Raw genomic sequence first — 22,475 nt, forward strand, 5'->3', positions numbered from 1 at the left:
GGGGCGTATTTTCAAAGCACTTAGACTTACAAAGTACATAGTAACCTATGGAACATTGTAAGTCTATGTGCTTTGAAAATGAGCATTATTGTCAAGTACACAGAAGGAAATGTGGGCATCAACAAAACAGTTTTAAATATAAGACTGAAAGCACCAGTTTAGGGCTCCTTTTACTAATGCTCAGTGCGTGCTATCTGCTGTCATGGCCCATTTTATTCCTATGGGCATGGTGGCATACAGAAAAGCTGTTACCAAATGGCATGTACTAAGCGTTAGTAGAAAGGGCTTCGTGTTTACAGGCAATCCAATGAATATAGCCCCAAACCTGATTAAAATGCAGTCAGAGCAATGAAGTGTAACAAGTCACAAATAAATAAATAACTGGTAAACCAAATTCCTTTTCCTGACATTTCTCTTTCGTTTATAAAAAAAAAAAAAAGTTTATAAAACTGCGGTTCTCTAATCAGTGGGGCAATTTAAAAATCTAATACTTTAGGGGTATGATTCTGTTTAGTCACAGCTAATCTGATCTCATAAGAAATAAGGGATTAATTAGGGGTATGGATTGATTCATTGCTTATATATTTTTGCAGGGCTTCTCATACAACTCACTATGGGCTTCTTTTACAAAGTTGTGCAGCAAATGGGAGGATGCCCATAGGAACTGAATAGGCTCTCTCTCATTTGCCGAGCAGGAATTGCTAGCGTGGCTTTGTAAAAAAAAGCTCTATATTTGCTGATCTGGAGTTGGTTTAATTCATTATACATAAACTTATTAATTGCCCTTACTAGGCCTTCAAAGCAAGTTACAACATAATTTAGAAAAAAATAAAATCAAGATAAAATGTTAATCCTAAACTAATACAACAGACTGCTAAAATAGCCTAAATCCCATTCCCTCTCTCCTTCCCCAAAACCTTGCCTTCACAACTGAGTCTTAACATTAAGCTGCCACATAACTCAGTGGCGTAGCCAAGGGGGGTGCCAGGGGAGCGCTTGCTCCCCCAAACGGAGTTCTGCCAGCTCCGGCGCCTATTTTTTTCTCAATGTGTTGCATTGAAAATGTGCGACAGCACCGGCGGAAGTCCTCTCTCGTGCCACTCTCGCTCCCCCGCGCCATCAACCTGGCTCCGCTTCTGACATAACTACTAGATATATATTTTCTGCACAAAAAGTATGTTTTAAGTACCACCTCCGTACAAAAAGATGGAAAATACAATGTAATTCCAAATCTAAGAGTACTTTGAGAACTCAGTAAAAGGATCATACAGGTTTGTTGTCCGCTATCCAGCACTTGCAGTAAGTACAGAACTTCTTGGGCTGTGATTTCCAGTAGTCTGCCCTGAAAATAAACCAAAAACAAATATAAGGAAAAATTATGCCTTAGCCAACAATTTTCTTTTCTTTAGTCAGTGACACCGTTCAACTGGATTCTGCCAGTGACATTACCAGCATAAGCTAAGGTGCTCCATCTGCCCAAGCAGCAAATATAAGGAGAAATTACCTTACCAGATAATTTTTTTTCTTTAGTCAGTGACAGTGTTCTGAACCAATCAATGTGTGTTATCCCTTTCTCCCAGCAGGTGGAGGTAGAGAAAACTGAATTCTGAAACTGACATTATCAGCGTAAGCTATGATGCTCCATCTTTCCATGCCCCATCAACAATTGCTTCTACTATGATAATCAAGCAAGCAAAACACCACAGAGTGGCACTCGCCACCCTGCATATACCAGGATATAGCCATATTATGGGAATCCATATGGCTGCCAGTCACAAAATAAATCTTTTTTTTTTTTTTTTTGAAGCACTGAAAAGGAAGCACAGAGTGTACCCAGAACCCCGGGACGAGGTCTTCCAAAGGATGGACTTCAGAACAATGCCGCTGACTAAAGAAAAGAAAATTATAAGCTAAGACAATTTCTCTTTTCTTAGAGCCAGCTCCACTATTCTGAACCAATGGGATGTACCGAAGCAGATCTAATGGGCGGGTGAAAACAAGGACCCCCAAATGATGGTTCTGCGAAAGTCCGAGCAGGCTGTGGCCAGCACATCCAATCCGTTTTGCTTAGCAAAGGAATGAAGCGATGTCTCCCTGAGGTACCCGAGCAGTGTCCTCTGGATGTCCAGCTTGTGAAGCCTCTGATCCTCCAGCGACAATCCCTGTACCACAAAGAAAGGTAAACAAACCTCCTGATTCACATGGAACAGAGATATCACCTTTGGAAGAAAGGTTGGTACCGTGTGCAAGGATACAGAATCCTCTGAGAAGGAGAGATAGGGATCCTAACATGACAGGGCCTGCAATTCTGAAACCTTCCTAGCAGAGGTGATGGCCACAAAAAATACTGTCTTGAAGGTAAGATTCTTTTTTTTTTTTTTTTCATATTTTTATTAAGGTTTCTCAAACATGACACAAAACAAAAAGGAAAAAAAAAAACAAAAAACCAAAAGCAACAATAATCCATGGCAAATAGAGAAACAAAAATGAAAAGACAGAACAACATCAGCATTTCATGACAATACCCGTATCAAATCAGCAATTATATAGTAATCAGTTAGTGCTATTAGGAGTCTGACAAAATGAATCTAAACGAGCCCAAGTCTTCAAGACAGATTGAACACACCGGTGTTTATGGGCTAGAATAGTTTCATATTTTCTAATCACACACACATAACTCCACCATTCATTATAATTTAGACTTACATTATTTTTCCAGTTTGAAACAATTAAGTGTAAAGCAATAGCCAACAATATATTAAACAATTTCTTATCGGATTCTAAGATAGAGAGGTTAGGAGAAGAGGCCCTTAAGAGCACAACATCGTAAGAGAGCACTGTTGACGCAGGCAAATGAAAAATAAGGCACAACTTAGCCCAAATGAGTCGCCAGTATGCTCTTACGTTCTTACAGTAAAAAACCATATGGGCAAGGGATCCATCTGATTCTTGACAGGACCAGCACTTGTAGTCAAGACTCTTGGTAATCCTGGCTACTCTAGCAGGTGTCCAATAGGCTCTGTGGAAAAGAAAATAAGAGGATTGGGATATCGCTGCTGATTTAGTAGGGTGCATCGAATGGACCCAAAAAGTGTACCAGTCAAAATCAGACGCATCAAGACTTAGATCCCTTTCCCAGGACAGCGTAATGAAGCAACAGCGTCAACACACGAATCCTGAAGTTTTTTTAATAAAGGACAGATGCTTTCTTCTTACCAGTTACAATTTTGAGACAAAGGGCAACAAAATCTGAAGGTAAGATTCTTGATGGAAGCCAAGTGTAGGGGCTTGATTGGAGCCTTGGACAGTGCCCGGAGGACCAGACTGAGGTCCCAAGAAGGAAAGGAAGGACAAAGAGTGGGGTGCAGATAAGCCACCCCCTTCAGAAACCGAGCTAATTCTCTATGCAAAGTCAGAGATACCCTTCACCTTTCTCCAATAGCTGGATAACGCAGCCACCTGGACCCTCGGGGAGCTGAAGGCCAGCCCCTGTTCTAGGCACTGCTGCAGAAAACCCAGAACATTGGGAACCTGAGCCCTCCAGGGAGATAGGGACTGTTCCTTGCACCAAGATACAAACACACAAGCCAGAGACGTAGAGGACTTCCTGGAGCAAAGCAAGGTTGTAGTGACTGCAGAGCAAAACCCATGCTTCTCTGTCGCCTCTCAACAGCCATACTGTAAGCCAAAACGAGGCCATTTCTACTGGCCCTTGCTGGAGCTAAACCCGACCCTTGGGCAATGAAAAACCACATACCAAGGTTTGAGAGGCCAATCTGATGCCACAAGCAAGACCACATGAAGATGACACACAATTCTTAGCAACAAGCGGCCAATGAGAGGCCATGGAAGATAGAGTAGGGTTACCATATGGCTCCAGAAAAAGGAGTCGTTATTATGTTATTAACAATTTTTTTTGTTTTCTCTATGCTGTGCTCTATATCTGTGATCATTCATGCATTTTACTAGATGATTATATACCTCTACAATAATCTAGTGATATATTAGTGCTCAGTGATATACCATCGTGCATCGGCTGGTCTGCTGCACCATGTATAATTTGTTATACATCATCGCACTGCCCTCCCTCTCTCCATTCAACGTTCATATTCATAATTATTTTTAGCCCCTAGTGCTGATACTTTATCTATTTGAGAGTGTTCACTCAAAAACTTTTTAAACACAATCACTTAGCTTGGGGCTGAAGATCTCTGGCGTGCGCGGAACTCCTGTTGATATTCTGTGCTGCAGTCTGCCTCAGCTTCCTCCAATATTAGTACACAAACGTGATTTTAAAACTCCAGTCTTTCACAGTCTTAGTTGCAGATGAAACAACGCGCCAGAGATCTTCAGCCCCAAGCTAAGTGATTGTGTTTAAAAAGTTTTTGAGTGAACACTCTCAAATAGATAAAGTATCAGCACTAGGGGCTAAAAATAATTATGAATATGAACGTTGAATGGAGAGAGGGAGGGCAGTGCGATGATGTATAACAAATTATACATGGTGCAGCAGACCAGCCGATGCACGATGGTATATCACTGAGCACTAATATATCACTAGATTATTGTAGAGGTATATAATCTATATATATAAAAGGCAACCCCAACGTTCTGAAGCCTCCACAGAAGTTGAGGCGCCCGAGATATCCGGTGTGCCCTTGAGTGTCTGCACCGCCCTCGCGTCAAAACGTCATGACGTCGAGGGCGGAGCTATTGACACTCGAGGGCCGAAACGGCTCACAGCGAACAAGGCAAGTAGCTTCGAGTGACGGAGGGAGGGGGCCCCTTGCTAGCGCCCGTTTCATTCTGCTCAGAAACGGGCATTTTTTCCTAGTCATCTAGTAAAATGCATGAATGATCACAGATATAGAGCACAGCATAGAGAAAACAAAAAAATTGTTAATAACATAACGGTTTCTAAAATGCTGATATTTACATATAATTGAAACCAGAACAACCTTGTTACCCCAGATAAGGTTTAAGACCAGAAAAAGGAGGACAGATTGAGCCAGTCTGGGTTTTACTTCCATTGCTGTAAATGGAAGCAAATCCTGGACTGGATCAATGTGTCCTCCTTTTTCTGGAGCCATATAGTAACCCTAAAATAGAGAGGCTTCACTACTGGCCAAGGCTGTACCAGGGCATATCCCCTGAGAGGCCAAGTCCCTCCGATAACTGAAAAAGGTGCTCTACCTTAGCACTAATGGTCCATAATGAGCTGGAAGGCCTAAAGCCCAAGCTGCCATTCTCCCAGATCCAGAAGAGAGTGACTGAGAAAGTCTATCTGCACATTGCCATTGCTCGCAATATGGACCGCTGAGAGGGCCTGTGGATGTATCTTCACCCACCGACAGACTTGCCACCTCCAGATTCCTGGTTCTGCCCTGCTTGTTGATGTACACCACCGCTGTGGTGCTGTCCAACATCACTCTGACCGCTTTCTCTTCCAAAAGTGGCTGAAACCCTACAGAGCCAGGAGGACCACCTGGGTCTCCAGGCGAAGGACCAGGGATGTCTTCTTGCTTGACTAGGTGCCCTGTGCCAAATGCCCAAGACAGTGAGCTCCCCAAACAAGGAGATTCACATCCGTGATGACCAGCACTCACTGAGGAGGATCCAGAGGGATCCTCTCAAAAAGGTTCACCAGACTATCCCTTGCCTTAAGAGAACGATGGAAGTCGAGAGGCCAGTGCCCACCAAAACAAGGCCCTCAGTAGAGCGCATGTGAGCCCTCATCCACAGTACCATCTCCAGAGATGTGGACATGGATTCCAGGGGCTGCAAATGATCCCAGACTGTGGGTTACGGAAGCTCAACCGATGCCTCTGCACCTGAAGCTTCTCTACCTTCCCCTCCGGAAGAAAAACCCCTGGCTTATATCAAAGCAGACTCCCAGGTACTTCAAACCCTGAGATACAGAGAGGTGGATCTTTGATTGACCCAGCCCAGAGATTCCATGAGATGACCTGAGTGGTGGCCTGATTGGCCTCCATCTCTGTATCTGCTTGAATCAGCCAGGCGTCTGGGTACGGGTGAATCCAAACTCCCTGGTGCCGAACATGCGCAGTCATCACCATCATCAATCTGCAGAACATGCATGGTGCCGTTGCCAGGCCAAAAGGCAAGGCCCGAAACTGAAAATGTTGACCCAGGACACAGAAGCACAGATATCTCCTGTGATGAACCACAATGGGAATAGGAAGATAAGCCTCCATGAGGTTCAGGGGAAGTCCCCTGGCTGCATAGACATGATGACCGAGCACAGAACCTCCATCCAAAAGTGCTGGTCATTGACCCCTTTTGAGGTCCAAGATGGGCCGGAAGGAGCCACTATTCTTTGGGCCTATGAACTAGATGGAGTACCTGTCCAGGCTGCTCTCCATCAGTGGAACAGGTTCCACTACTCCCATATCACAGAGATGCTGAAGGATAATAACGATAGCCTGGCACTTTAGAGGCGAGCAACAGGGAGAGGTCATGAAGGCATCTGGAACTGGACAAGCAAACTCCATGGAGTACCCCCTCTCGATCACCTTCAGAACCCACTAAAGTGATGCAGCCCCACTCGTTGCAGAAGAAAGACAGCCTGCCTCCCACCGGAAATGAGGGACCTGTTGTACCCTCATCGGGCAGGCTGAGCAGCTGCAGTCCCACCGGAGAAACCCAAGAGACAGGCTCGCTTGTGGCCTCAAAAGGACCCCCTGCTTGAAGGATCTACTCTGTCCCCCACCTGGGATGAAGGGTGCTGAGTGGACCTGAAGTGGCTTCCCCCTTGAGGCCTAGGATCAATGCACACCCTTGCTGCAGCTCAGAGAGACACCTTTCACCAACTTCTCTAAGTCATCAGCAAAGAGCAAGAAGCCCCTAAAGGGCAGTTAACTCAAAAGCTTCTTGCAAGCCACACCCAGTGGCGAAGCCACAACCAACTGCAACCCTCAATGCTGTCACTGAACGGGAAGCCAGATGGACCAGATCATATAGGACATCCACCCAAAAAGGCCCAGACCTCAGGTGAAAAGTCTCCTGGGACTCTGGCAACTGCTGGAACCAACATAGCATAGAGCCATGTAACTGCCACAAATAGCAACCTGAATGCTGGGGACCCCACTAAAAAGGCCAGGTGGAGCTGCTGCTCCATGTAATTTTCATAGAGTTCCCTAAGGGCCGAGCCCCTATAGACAGGTATAGCTGTCGCCGTAACCAGGGCATTCACCTTCAGGAAGACCCAACACTTCTCATCTCCTCAGCAAAAGCACAGACATGAGCAAGAGCCCCATCCAGGGACTTCCACTCCACCATCATCAAGCAGATGAGGATCTTATAGAGTGGAAAACGCTTCGGGGTTCTGAGGAGCATGCTGCAGGAGGGTTAAGCCAAGGCCCCCAGGATCTCTTATAAGAGACGACACAGCTGGAATCCATGGGATCGCTACTCCATGGCCTCCTAAAAGGCAGGGTCCTCGGAACTGGAGTCCAAAGGGGACTGGGACCCCAAGAGGACTTCCGAGTCCTCCTCCACTCCCGTCAAAGAACTCGGATCCCCGGGAACAACCAGATACATTCTACAATGCTGAGACCCCAAAGCAGGACCCCGCCAATCCCCTCGAGGTCCCCCACCAAGAGGATGAGGGTTAGGGTAATAGTTAGGATTAGTCCCAAGAGGGGACCTGTGCAGGGCCTGCTTAACCATTTGGGTCAAGCTCTGGGAACCAAAAAACCACTAGGGCTCCACCGGGACCCCCCTGCAGAGGGACCCAGGGTGGACAGGAATGAAAAAGCCCATCACATGAGAAGGAATTTGTCCTTCTAGCTGGAGTGAATTGAGAGGATTCTAACCGCAGGCACACTGTAAGAGAGAAATGTATCCATCTGAGCTGAATAAGCCCACATTTACACACTATAAAAAGTATTCATTATCCCTGCTCAGCTGCTGGTGCTCTGAAGGCCACGCAGTGTGTGCCGCCAGCATGTTCTATCACATGGCAGATGCATGTAGGCCTGTCCGACTGCCTCAGCCTCAGCCTCCAGCATCTTTGCTGTTCCCAGATCTCTTTGGGTATTCCTATAGAGAAATTTCCTACTTAGTTCTTTACCATAGCATTAGCCCGACAAAGGGCATAAAGCTATCCAGGAAAACTGAAATTTTTATTAATTTATTTTGTTGCTACATGTGTTGCCAAAGAAAGCACTTTTGGAAAGCCTGAGAGCTGTACCTCTCGGACCAGGCCCCTTAGGTCCGAGCTAAAGCCTCACACAGTAGCACTAAGAAGTGCAACACTGGGCTTCAGAACCAAGTTCAACTAAGTATGGTCCTGAGACCATGACCTGGGAGCGGCCATTAGGCTCGACCATGCTGTGCGGCCTCAGCCAGCAGAGCAAGGAGCTAGGCCAGGGACAGGAGCACCGTCAGCACAACCTACCACCTGCTGAAGGTAGGGAAAAATACTAGATTGTTCCAGGAATCACTTTAGCTTATGCTGCTGATAACTGAATTTTGCCAGTGACATCACCAGCATAAGCTTTCTCTACCTCCACTGCTGGTAGGAAGGGATAACACCAACAGTGTTAGTGGAACCAACACTAAGAAAATGAATTGTACACTGCAGCCAAGTAAATCACAGCAAAGCTTGGGTGTGCTGGAATGACATGGATTGGAATATGGATATGTTCCAGGAAGCACTTTAGCTTATGCTGGAGATGTCACTGGCAGAATTCAGTTTTCTCTACCTCCACCTGCTGGTAGGAAGGGATAACACCAACAGTGTTAGTGGAACTAATGCTAAGAAAATGAATTGTACACTGCAGCCAAGTAAATCACAGAAAAGCTTGGGTGTGCTGGAATGGTATGGATTGGAATATGGAGATGCTCCTCCAAGTATTCCTTGCCACACTGTCGCAGATATGAGAAAATGAAAAGAGCAACAGCATCATGCTTTAGCTTTTCTGAAACTTGCCTATCCACAAAAGATTTCTCTCTTTAAACAACATTCCATGCATAGTTCTTGAACAAATCTATATTCTTAAAAGAATGCTAAGTAAATAGTTTTAATTCATTCATCTGACAACTGTAACAACATAATCAAGATTTCTATTTTCTGTTCAGATAGTCATTCAATTTCTGAGGAGATATCTTTTAAAATGTTTGTAAGCTTCTGTTCTGTCAAACACAAATATAAAATGCAAAATGACACATCTGGAAACTACAACAAAGCATAAACTGAATATGTCAGTTATATAGTACTATTATAATAGCAAAACAATATTGTAATGGAATGCATAAACAGGAATATAAATAGCACATATAGGAAACAAACAGATTTAATTGGATATGCAAGGCAGCATATTGTGAATACAAGGTATTAAAAGTGTTTTACAACCAGAATGCAAAAAGCACATACCAATCATAAACATAAAAGTTATACACTAAGGGGTCATTTTACTATGGTGCAGTAATGGATTTAGTGTATGCTAAATGTCATGCAGCCCATAGTATACCTATGGGCTATATGGCACTTAATGAACACTAACTCACTGAGAACACCTTAGTAGAAGAACCTAGAATAAATACTTAGTTCCAAATTAAAAACAAACCTTTCTATCACCTATCAATGATGTACCAAAAATCCACTTAAATATAAATAAAACCTTTTACATTTCCTACAAAAAAACACCAGTGCAGAAAAGTAATTTTTGGCACTTTTTTTCAGTAGGATTTCTGATACACAGTTGGGCCACTACTTTTTTTTTCCTCTCTCTATTCCTATTAGTATATAAGGGAGGAGTGGTGTTTATTTAGCCTGAAGAATTCAAGACTGAAAAGTAAACAAACAGCAGTATTCAAACACAAAAAGACAGTGATCACTCTCCATCTAAAACACAAATCCATTTCCAAGAAACTTACACTATTCCAGTAGGAATATACCATGCCAAATTACTTTTTTTTCAAGCTAAGCAAATTTTAAAAAATGTGTTCACTCATTTCTGAAGAAAAATAACAGCTAATCAAAAGGCTATATGTCTGACTTGCTTTACACAATTGCCCTTCAGAAGCTCTCACACATCTTCATGCTGAAAACCTGGCACAACTGCTTACATGTTTCTTGTGTACTGTAATACCATTTTAAAATAGGCTAGGTTTCTGACTAGAGAAAAGGATACAACATAAATACAAACTAGGTAATACCTTCCTATTTACTGATTGTGAGCAAGAGGAGGTATCTATAAGTTCCTAAGAGATGAAGCCATGCCTATCTATTCAAAACCCTCTTCTTTTTAAGGGAACACTCTGCATCTAACCCGTGTCTTATCAATGCCCTACATTAATGCAATTTTAAAAATGAAAGGCTCGGTTCCACTATGTTATAAACATGTCTTAAAATAAATTAACAAAATATCTTTTATAAAGACAGATGCAGTTTAAAGCATCTCAAAGCTTCTGGATATCAAAAAATGAGAATAAGGAATAAGAACCTTACTAAAGAGTATAACTCCTTTATAAAACTGTAATGGTGAAGTATAAACATCTGCTTTATCCAACTGCAGGAGTGACAAATGCACGGTATGATGAACCATGGGAGCTACATATGAGCAAACAAAGAAGAATCTTAAAAAAATGGAAAAGTCCATGTTTCATTATACATGTATGAACTCAAAACATTGATATTTCACAGAATCAATGAATAATTAAGCTCTGGAACTCTTTGCCGGAGGACGTGGTAACGGCGGTTAGCGTATCTGGGTTTAAAAAAGGTTTGGGCAACTTTCTGGAGAAAAAGTCCATAGTCTGCTATTAAGACAGACAAGGAGAAGCAACTGCTTGCCCTGGAATTGGTAGCATGGAATGTAGCTGCTAATTGGGTTTCTGTCAGGTACTTGCAGGGCTTTTTTTGTGGGGGTACTGAGTACCGGCACCTTTTCCATTGTCTGCTAAAATTGACCCAAAGACCCCAAGTTTTAATGAAAGAGCTCAAGCTCTACACACCAATTCTGCCTTGTCATAGGTTCTGTGACTGGTTGCAGGGGGCCTGGCTATTGAGGGGTGGATCCTTCAGTGATCACCCCACCCTTGAAGGGTGGCCTAGCATTTGAGTACCGGCACCTTTTTTGCTAGAAAAGATGCACTGGGTACTTGTGACCTGGCTTGGCCACTGTTTGCAAAACAGGATACTGGGCTAGATAGATCACTGGTCTGACCCAGTATGGCTACTCTTATGTTCCAATTTCAAAAAGAATTAAGTACTAAGCAAAAGGAGTGCTTATCAGTATAAAGCCTAAGTACTTCTCTTCCCATATACTGATATAAAGGTTTATCAACTATCTTGTATGATGTTATCATTTATACGATCAACAATGGCTCTGGTGATGTAGTGACTTGGCTGTCACAGCTTTTCCTATAAGAGAGCATGAGATGTTTTTCATAAAGCTGACTGGTTGAATTTTGCGTGTGTGAAGAGGTTTTGGAATTTTTTTAAAACCCAATTGTTTTCACACTAAGATGCTCTTTGAGAAGCTGGTAGCAGACGTTGAGGAGTATCTTTCTACTGTATAGCCTGATACATTTATACAAGTGGACTCTCAAGGCCACATTTACTAAAATATGCTAAGTAGTAGCATGTGGTAAACGCTACTGTGTTATGGGGCAGGAAACAGGAGAGAATGGATATGAACCAAAGGCTGCAATTTGTGCATGGTACCAAACAGGAGGCAGGAAATACATCCGCAGTAACTATCAATATACTTACAGCATGGTAAACTATTTATCTATGTAGTAACTGTATGAGAAACATGAAAAATGCCTTCAACAGTTAGTACACAGAGTGTTTTTCCCCCATTTAGACTGTCAAGATACAATAGTATATACATTTTGTAAATACATGTTAATTTTTGCATGTAAAATGCAGTAAATGGAAAACTTTACTGAATTTTAGTAAACAGGCCCCTTGGTTTAATATGATCATTCAATATATTATTCTTGCAACTTTGAACTGATAAATATTTGTTTTCAAGTTTCTACACAGACGTTGTTCCTCTAGAGCAGTGATCCCCCAACTCTTGTAGTCTACTCACAGTATAGCCAGTGTCCTTGCCAAGCACTGTGGCTCCTTCTGGAATCCTGCCATCATGGGCTCTAAATCAAGCCACTAGCCCCCCTAATTCTATAAACTTGCATGCACAATGTTACGCTTAGAACGTAAAGCTGCAAGCGCAAGTTATAGAATAGTGTTGGTGACATATGTAATAATTTAATAATGAAATGCTAATTGCCATTAACCAGTTATTGGCTATAATTGGAGTAAATTGACACTAATTAGCAGTTACACACAACTTCGCTTAGTCAGGATTCCAGAAATTGATTGTGAAAGAAGGGGGTGGTGGATCTGGGAGGGAAATGGGTGTCTGGCAGTTACATGCCTAGCTCAAAACAGTTAAGTGAAAGCATTTACAACAGCCTTTGTGCTGCTGTAAGTACTCAGACTAAAGTTAGGCATGTAACTGTGGCCTTATAGTCTTATTCTACAATGGCAATTGCACAAGTAATTGTCAACACAAAATCCATGCTTTGCACACAGCATCCAGACGCTAACTTGAGACCTTTTGAGAATTACCCCCAGATGTCTCTGTTACATGACGACTAGTGCTTCTTTCCCCAAGGGACTGTGAATGCTATCTTTGCAAAGTAAATAATTATAAAAGCAGTTAAGATGTTTCTATTTTCAGATACCCAATGAAAATTTCAACATTTTTTACAAAAAAAAAATATATTGAAAAAAAAAAATCTTTCAAAATATTTTTGGAAAAAGCATTTACGTTACCCATTGTCCATGACTGGTACTGACTCACATCTTTTTGTATTCCTATATAATAATTCTCACCTCCAACTTTCTAATCTTGCTGCCTGTGTCCGTGACTTTCTGCTAGGCTCCGAAACCCTGGCTGACGTCACCAGAAAGGAGACACCAGATTGGCTAGCAGAGGGAAGAGGGGAGGAGCTGCGAAGCTATCAGCACTAAGCACCAAAGGAGAAAACGGTCGGTGAGGAGAGAGCAGAGCGAAGGACGGAGGGAAGCGGACAAGGCGAGTAGGTGAGTGGCTGGAGCACTGAGGTTGCAGGAGAGATGCAGCGTGACTCGGAGAACAACCTGAGGCGGCCGGACAGCACTGTCTGCCAGTATGATGTCAGCGCTCTGAGCTCGCGGTGGCGCTCGGAAGATGGTGGTGCGGAAGAAGGACGGCGGCCTGAATGAGAAATTTTACAAGGCCTCCGCCACTGTCTCGCAGTTCGACAATGTGCGCCTGTGGTTGGGCAAGAACTACAAGAAGGTAGAGCTGGAGGGAGGGGAGGGCTGCCGCTCTACTGTACTTTGCCCCGCCTGCCCGCAGCGCCGGGCCCCCGGCGATGGAGAGCCGCAAGCAGGGAGGGGGCAGAGCAGCCTTACTGGAATACTGGCTATACCATACAGGGAGGGAGACCCTGAAACTCGGAGGGAGGGAGGGGCCGTGGGACCATGGCACATACTCTCATTCTCACAGACACACTCGCACCCAGTCTCTCTCACTCTCTGTCACACACACACACACACACTCGCACATTCACTCTCTCTCTCTCTCTCTCTCTCTCTCACACACTCTCTCTCAAACATACACACTCCGAGGAAAACCTTGCTAGCGTCCGTTTCATTTGTGTCAGAGATGGGCCTTTTTTACTAGTATTCAATAAAATATATGCTTGATACAACCTGTAAAGATTCACAATCAAATACAAAACACATTATTGCCTCTTTGCAAAATTGAAACTATGCACATGTTAAAAAAGGGCAATACCTAATCAAGGGGCCCTTTTAATAAAGCTCAGCTTGTGTCAATGGACTAAGTACCACGTGGCCCATAGGAATAAAATAAGATGAGCAGCATTTAGCACACACTAATGTCCATTAGTGCATGCTAAGCTTTAGTAAAAGGGTCTCTAAATTCAGCTCTCTTCAGGCCTACTAATGGATCACATATAGCTGAGGGGGTCTTACTAAGGCGCGCTCACGTTTTTGGTGCGCACTAAAACTGTAGGCACGCTAAATGTTAGAGACGTCAATGCATTCCTATGAGTGTCTCTAACATTTAGCGCACCCACAATTTTAGCGTGCAAAACACATGAGCGCACCTTAGTAAAAGACCCCCCTAAGTTTGAAACATTCATACTTCTCAGTTAAACTCCAGGATATATTCTGCAGCAAGAAAGAAAATTTGTGGCAAAGTACTTTCACTCCTCCAGGGCCTATAATAGCTTGTGATGGAATAGTTTACATGTTAAGGGCTTTTTTTTTTTTACAAAGCTGTGCTAGCGATTCCTGCGAGGCAAATGAGAGGAAGCCCACAGGAATTGAATGTGCTTCCTCTCATTTGCCATGAAGGAATCACTAGCGCAGCTTTGTAAAAGAAGGCCTAAGATTTTTTTTTTTCTGGAACTATTCTAGTTCTAGCTTAACAGCACTAAAGAAAAGTTACTCACAAACCTTGAGGTTATGGTTTCTATAGTACCTAGTTACCTAACATATGTGATCTATCGATTTTTATCTTTGTTTTCTGCTCTGCTTACTGATATTATGATTTTGATCATCCTTTGTTTGCATTTTTCATTAAATGATATGCCTATTTTAATACACTTTAAAAATGTATTTTTTTTTTTATTGTATTTCACCTGAAAGTATTTTAACTGTTATAATCTATTTTCTGCTTTCTCCACAAATTTTACAAACATCTTAAATTCCTGCAACAATTCTGTTGCATCTGAACATTTAATTTCCCATTACAAAAATACATTTCCAACCCGGCTTTTGTTCTCTTTTGGCTGAAGAAGAGGCATCTTAAATATAAGCACAAAGAAAGAGGAAAAAGGAAAGTGAAAAAAACTAGGTATAGAGGAGAAAAAGAGGACAAAGGATGAGAGGGTAGGAAGAAGGGGGTTTGCACAGACCAGAACAGAGAGGGAGGCCAAAGGGATAGGTAAAAAGAGGGTGGTGAAGGCACAGAGATTTGGGAGGGGGCCAAAAGAGAGCTGCATGGCAGATCTGGAAGGTGGTTTAGTGATTTCGGGCCCCTTTTACCACGCTGCGGCGAAAGAGGGCCTGCACTGGCATCAGCACGTGTTTTTGACACGTGCCAAGGCCCCCTTTTAATGCAGCGGGTAAAAGGTAGACCTACCTTTTTTTAAAGAAATGGCCATGCGTGGCCTCAGTGGGTGGTCATAAGGGCTCCTGCACTAACCTGGCGGTAATCAGGCTGCACATGGCAATGGCCGATTACTGCCAGGTGCACACCAGTGCTACAAAAATAAATATATATTTTTTGTAATGCCGGATATGAGGGTGAGCTGGGAGTCGGAAGTACCGCCGGGCTGCTGTGGTAGCCCGGCGGTACTTCCTTTGTAGTGAGTGGTAAGCCTGCATTGGGCTTACTGCCGCTTTTTAAAAGGGGCCCTTAGAAAACAGAAGAGGGAGGGAGATAGGTGCCCCTCATCTGGCTCCAGTTCTAGTCCTCCTCCCCCAAAATCCTGAATGCCCTGTCTTAGCTTCCCAGCTAGTCCCATCACATACATACACATCTCTTTCTTACTATGTCACACACAGACAGTTCTGTTCCTCTCCTCATTCACATTCTACTCTCATCCACTCCTGCCAATCCCATTTTCAAAGCCCTCCTGTCTCCCCAACACCAGTCAATCCCCCTCTTGATGTGGTAAAGGCGGTTAGCTTAGCGGACTTTAAAAATGGTATGGACAGCTTCCTAAAGGAAAAGTCCATAGACCATTATTAAATTGACTTGGGGAAAATCCACCGCTTATTTCTGGGATAAGCAGCATAAAATGTATTGAGCTTTTTTTGGGATCTTGCCAGGTATTTGTGACGTGGATTAGCCACTGTTAGAACTAGGATGCTGGGCTTGATGGACCTTTGGTCTGTCCCAGTGTGGCAATACTTAAGTACTTATGAGCCTCAAACCCTTTCCTCTCATTCACCATGTGATCCACTCCTCTCAACCCTGAGTTAATGCTCCTCTGATCCCTCCAGGTCCTCTTCATCCACCCATCCCACTTAATATCCCTTCTCTGTTCCCCACCATTGCTAATAAGGGTGACAGTAGGAAGAAAAGAGTGGGTGGTATATTAGGTACGGCTGTCCCAAATATTTTACTATTCAGCCAAATACGAAATGAGAAATTATTTAGCAAAATACAAATAATGGCCATTGTACTTTAATATAATAATAATAATAATAATAAAAGAAGCAGGGTGAAATCAGAGATCAATTGTTTATTTCAATAGGATTTATCATAGTAGAGCACTGGATTATTCATATTCAAATCACTATTTGGCAGAATACAAATAATGTATTCAGGGCACTATTTGGGTCCGAATCAAACTGAATCCAAATTTTCGGTACAGCCTTAGTGTCAGGCCACATTCTCTCCTGCTGCCTCTTGGAGCCTGACTTTTTAAAAACCATTTGGGAGACCATAGTGCCCCATGGTTCAAAGCACCAATCATAACCCTGGGCAGCAGAAACTAATGAAAAAAATAGGCTTTTCTGATGGACAATTACAGGTCACTATGGAGAAAAAGGGGGTGCAGGCACTCGCACAACTTTAATCCAGTCCCTGGTTCCTGCAATTTTGTTGGGCACCTAGAGGCTCAGGTTGTATTTGTTTATTTTTATCAACTCACTTTCCAAAAGGAAGGCAGCTTGTGAGATTACCATATTTGTGCCTATATTTCCTCTCCCACAATAAACTATCCATATGGAGTCATCTCAGAAGCATACCATGTTCTGCAGCACCCAAGGGCCCAATGTTTATACTGGTGCCCCTCCAACATTTACACCACAACACACAGGCCTCATATTTTTGGAGAGAGAGGGGTTTGACCTTCTAGCTCTTTCTCCAGGACCCCCAAATCCCCCCCCCCCCCCCCGTCGGCAGGCCACTAGATCATGTCCAGTTTTCAAAACACATTAAGTGGAAGGTTCCTTTATCTGTAAGTAGGACGTCTTGCTGCTTCCTGGAGTATTAACAACAGGTATCATGTAACGTACTACCATGAATATCCAGTGATCCTGTTCTAAGCTACACAGAATCATCAAATCGAAGACTTTAACCCGACTTCAAGCTACTACTCAGGAATCACACATGACTCAAAGGTCTAGGGCCTGTGACACATGAAAGACATCAAACCTTAAAACATCTAGAAAAAAAAAAAGTTAGCCAGTGACAAGGAGGCTGACATTTCCATAAAGTTACAACAAAAAGCAACAATAAGCTTTCTGGACCAGATGCGGGTTTCAGCATTGAGCAGGACCCAACCTTCAGATGCAGTCACATAACAAATAACACCATAGAAGTCAGCTTTTCAAATCAATTAGGTAAAAGTTTAAAAAAAAAAAATCACAGCTCCCTAGACAAAATGAAAGAATTTGCTCAGTAACGGGAGCTGCTGAACATCTAAAACTTATTAATAAAACATTCCCCCATTCCTCACCGCGTACCAAGCCGTCCTCCTCCATGGAAGTCGTATAGCCAAAATATACGCTTATCTAGAGCTTCCAGAAGGCAGCAAGCTTACTCCACCCAAATTGTTAAAAAAATCCAAGAGCCAACAGAAACTGATCAGACACAAATAATTACATAACGCTTACGCACATTTAAAAGTGTCCGTGTCCCTATTTATAGCCACACGAAACCCACTCCCTTGGAGATTTGAAGTTTTGAATGTGGCTACCCCCTACTTTTCCCTTCTTTTTTTTTTTTTTTTCTTTAAAACCTCCTCCCTGCGCCTGTCTATCTGGCGCTTGTCACCAGCTGCTCCTCCTTCAGTGGTGCTACAGGGCGCCTCGCCACTTCTTTCACGCCTGCGCACTTTGATGTCAAACTCTGGACAGTAGGCTCTACGTGTACGGTGACTCGCACGGTTCAAAACAGCGTATCACTAAACTGCGCAGGTGCGAAGGAAGCGGCGGGGTGCGTGCGCTGTGGAAAGAGGAACTTTCGAATTCTCAGCAGAGGCGGGTCATGTGGGGAGGAACCTCCTTCGGGAGGTGAGGGGGATGGGGAGGCGGGGCGAAAGTAAGTAATTGCAATAGAGTCTAAAGCACTGGAGGATGCAGAAAGGCGGGGTATAGGAACTCACGTGCTTTTGGTTAACTATGTTCTCGTTTTAGTGAAGTCTCAGAATTAACTTTTAGCCTTGTTTTTCATTTCCATTTGCAGAGGCTGTAATTATGATGCTATCCATTGTCAAACTAAAAGCAGCTGGTATGTTCACATAAGTTTTTTTTTTTTTTTTTTTTTTTGGGGGGGGGGGGGGGGTAGGCATGGGTGTAGTATCCCTCTATGTTTTCTTGGTGGAGTAGGAGGACTTCCTTTTTGTAACAATCGTTTTCTCGCAAGTTGTTTCATCTGCCTGTGAGTAGGTTTGTGTGCTGTTTATTTTATTAACTCTGAAAGGGTTAGGAGTTGGTTTTGAAGCTTTGATCTTTGAACCCTGTTTATTATGTAGTAAAGTTTTTTTTTTTGTGTTTCCAACAAGGGAGCTCTTGTGGAAGTGCAGGACTTTGAGAAATTCAGCAGCTGACAGAAGCTACTATGGAAGAAAATGCATAATACTATATAATTTAAATGAAAACTTTTTTTATTGCAAAGTTGTGTAACATATCGTGGGGGTGGCATATATGTATATCTTTTGCAGGATTTTAAGGCGGTTCTGTCACAGTCCAGTTTTAAGGCATTGTGGATGTCTGTGGTTTAAACTGTAAGGGGGGGTGTGATGTTATTGCCGATTCCGTTAGCTTGGACGTTATAGATGTTCTCAGTTGTTGTGAAACATATATTGGGTGTAAGCCAGAGATTTATTCCTTGCCCTTAAAAATCAAGTTAACATTGTTTTTATCCCTTTGAAGCTTTCAGAGTGTGACACTTAGGGAGCCTTGGCTGAGACTTGCTGAATCATGGCCTTTTCGATTTGTAGCTTGTAATCTTAACAACAGTAGTTCCTTCTGTACTTGTTCTTTTGGAAACTTTCATGCAGTTACGGTATTTGAATATAGATTGCCAGCCTTTCCTCCTGAGGGACCTTTTCTTGTGCCTCATGTGTGTTAAATCATCTGTTGTGATGAAAAATCTTTTAGATAGTTAACTATTAGATAGTGGCCACCCTTTAAAAAGAATTATTCAGAAGGTCTTATTTAGAGCCACAAATTGGGTAATTTTTTCCCAGACTAAAACTTGTGTATAGTTTATTGCATACTTTCCAAAGGAAAGCTAATCTAACTTTTTGATAAAACAGTATAGAAAATGAATTTCTCATGTATTAATGTAGCACATCCTGTGAGTTATTCCAGTTGAATCATCAGGCCATCAACAAAACACAAGGCCAAATGTTCAGTTTCTTATGATTTGAGCAGTAACCTATGATACAATTTTACTGCCTACCACATGTTAATAAAAACCTGCCTCCATTGTTCACAATGCATGGTTCCTCTTTGTATGAACTTTCTCCCACACAGATTAATTGTTGATTTGATAAAAGCATTTACTGTCAGATTACTTCTGTTTACACAATGTTTTTCATACATTTGGTAGTAGTTCTAATTGTGTGGATGAAACCATACTCAGTGCAATTTGTGTATGTTGATTTAAATTCCAAGGAATAATCCTTTTTTCCCCGCTCCTGTGTTCTATTGCCCTTGCTAAGGGGATCATTCACTAACATAATGTATTCTAACCCTATTCTCTCTCTCCTGTACACATGTACAAAGCTTATTGGATCTGTCACAAGTGTGGTGGCTTCCATGGCAGGCCATAAATGGGGTGAGGTTGCGCATCCCTAGCCATCCCAAAGCAATGGAGAGTTATGTGGCTTGTCGAAAGCCAGAAGCTGCTGTGGGTTTTGAACCTCCTCGGGGGGGGGTGGGGGGCAATTGTAAGCAATGGGCCCTGTGGTAGATAAGTTCCTTAGTGTGCACTCCTAGTAAAATGACCCCCTAAGTGTTTTCAGTTGTTAAGCTAGTTCAAAATTGGAAGATAAACCCTGCTAATCAATCTTTGTAAGCTACATACTTAGCCATTTAGCTATAGACATAAAATGGGAAGAACCTTTTAATACTTTGGGCTGGAACATTTCCAAGCAAACATATTATGAATGAAAGTGTGAATACACTGGGCCACATATAATAGCAGTGATGATTTTTACAACTTCATTTCTATTTGAAACTGTTGGAGTGCTAGTTACTAGAGTCTGAGTTACTTAAATTTTAATTGGGCATTATTCTTATAATGAAGCGGTGGGCCAACCTTGGTCCTCGAAGGCCAGAGCCCAGTTGTATTTTCAGGCTTTCCCCAATTAATATGCATGATATATATTTGTACGCACTACTTTCATTGTATGCAAATAGATCTCATACATATTCATTGGGGAAATCCTAAAATCCTGACTGGGTTTCAGCCCTCAAGGACCAAGATTGCCCACCCCTGCTCTAATGAATGTTCTTCCTAGGCACCACACTGATATCTTGTTTGTTCTCCATTATCATTTTGTTGACCAAGGCGGGACATTCCATTGAATGACACTGTTTTTTTTGCACATAGCCTTGCTTCTCAGTCCTGTTTTTCAGCCGTATTGACTTATTCAAATAAGGCCTTCAATGAGTCTGTCTGCACATGGCCCCACATCCCTCATTGGCTGCCCCTAGCAGTTTATTAAGTAATTAAATGAAATCTTTGCTGTGCATTTGGACCTTACTGACCAAAATTTGGACAAAGGATTGAACTTGTATACACAACAACCTAGAGCATGGTATAGCTGTTAACTTATGAAGTTATGTGTTGTTTTTTTGTTGTTGTGCTAATCAATAGAAATAAAACAAAATAAAACATGGAAAAGAAAATAAGATACCTTTTTTATTGGACATAACTTAATACATTTGATTAGCTTTCGAAAGTTGCCCTTCTTCATCAGATCGGAAATAAGCAAATGTTGGTAGATGACAGTATATATAAGTGAAACATCAAAGCATTCTAGTGATAGTCAAACAGGATGGAGGTGGATAGGTGAGAGACAGGAAGAGTTGGGTGGATGAGGGACAGGGATTATATGCTTGGAGACAGGAGGGTGACAAAGCAGTACAATTTTATGGTTTATAATGGAATAGAAAACCCAGATCTTTAAGTCCTGTCTGGTGGGTGTCAAAATATTTAATCATTCTGACTTCAAAGGTCTTACGTTCCTGTATTGTTTTAAAGTTCCCTTTAAGGATTCTTACCATTAAATCACTGGTACAGTGTTCTGGTTTTTGTAAAGTGCTGCCCCACAGACGTGACATCTTTATTGGTACTAGCATTTTTCATATGGTATCTATGTAAATTAAATCTCTACTTTAGCATCTGACTTGTTTCTGCAATGTAGCAGCCTTCGTTGCATTTTTTACACTGAATGATCTATACCACATTGGAAAATGAACATGTGAAGGATTCCTTAATGTTGAATATTTTTCCTTTGTGAATGACCATGGGGTCCTATGAAATGTTTTGGCATAGTTTGGAGCTGGATATATTGCAAGGATGTGCGCCATTCTTTTCTTTTTGAGTCTGTGTTGGGAGCTTAGTTCTAATTAGTTTGTGTTTTAAGTTGGGTGGCTGTCGTAAGGCCAGCACTGGTGGGGATGGGAATATCTCTTTCAGTAATTTATCCTCCTGGAGTAGAGGCTGCAGATCTCTTAAGATTTTTCTTAATTTTTCTAGCTCTGGGTTGTATGTCACTATAAGGGGGATTCTGTCTGTGGCTTTTTTTTCTTTGTACTGTAGCAGATTTTCCCTGGGTGTTTTGAGGGAGGAGTCAGTATTCTTGGAGATTATTTTGGGGTTGTAGCCTTCCTGTTCCCAGTCAGGATTTCAAGGTGTCTATTTCTGTCCCCTGGGTCAGAGCAGATACGGTGGTATCTTGTGGCTTGGCTGTAAATAATGGATCTTTTTGTATGTGAAGGATGGAAGCTGGAGTTGTGGATGTAGCTGCATTTGTCTGTGGGTTTCTTGTATATGGATGTTTGTATATATCCATCACTGATTGAGACTGTGGTGTCCAAAAAATTGACTTTTTCTGGGGAGTAGTTAATTTTGAATCTGATTGTAGGATGGTATGTATTGAAGGAATTGTAAAATTGTTTGAGTTTCTTCCCCTTCAGTCCAAATCATAAAAATGTCATCGATGTACCGGTAGTATTTTAGGGGTTTGGTCTGGTATGTATTCAGAAATGTCTCTTCCAGCTCAGCCTTAAAGAGGTTGGCATATTGGGGTGCTGTCCTGGTGCCCATCACAGTGCCCATTATTTGTAGATATCATTATTTAAAGCGGAAATAGTTGTGAGTTAAAATAAAATTGATTAGTTTTGTAATGGTTTCTGGTGAGTATTGATGGTCCAGTGTGGATGTTTTTAGGAG

At 42.4% G+C, this 22,475-nt stretch overlaps 1 protein-coding gene across 1 annotated transcript in view; it reads right to left on the reverse strand.

Moving 5' to 3' along the window:
- WBP4 (WW domain binding protein 4) overlaps positions 1-17,878 on the reverse strand; it is a 70,427-nt gene extending 52,549 nt beyond the window's left edge. The window contains exons 1-2 of the mRNA XM_030200554.1: positions 17,685-17,878; positions 1,270-1,342 (exon numbers count right to left, since the gene is read on the reverse strand). Of these exons, the coding sequence (XP_030056414.1) occupies positions 1,270-1,342; positions 17,685-17,686 (75 nt within the window). The 5' untranslated portion in view covers positions 17,687-17,878. The remainder of the gene's footprint in view (positions 1-1,269; positions 1,343-17,684) is intronic.
- Between the last annotated feature and the right edge of the window lie 4,597 nt (positions 17,879-22,475).

The sequence above is a fragment of the Microcaecilia unicolor genome, chromosome 4 (assembly GCF_901765095.1).
Source record: "Microcaecilia unicolor chromosome 4, aMicUni1.1, whole genome shotgun sequence".
NCBI lineage: Eukaryota > Metazoa > Chordata > Amphibia > Gymnophiona > Siphonopidae > Microcaecilia > Microcaecilia unicolor.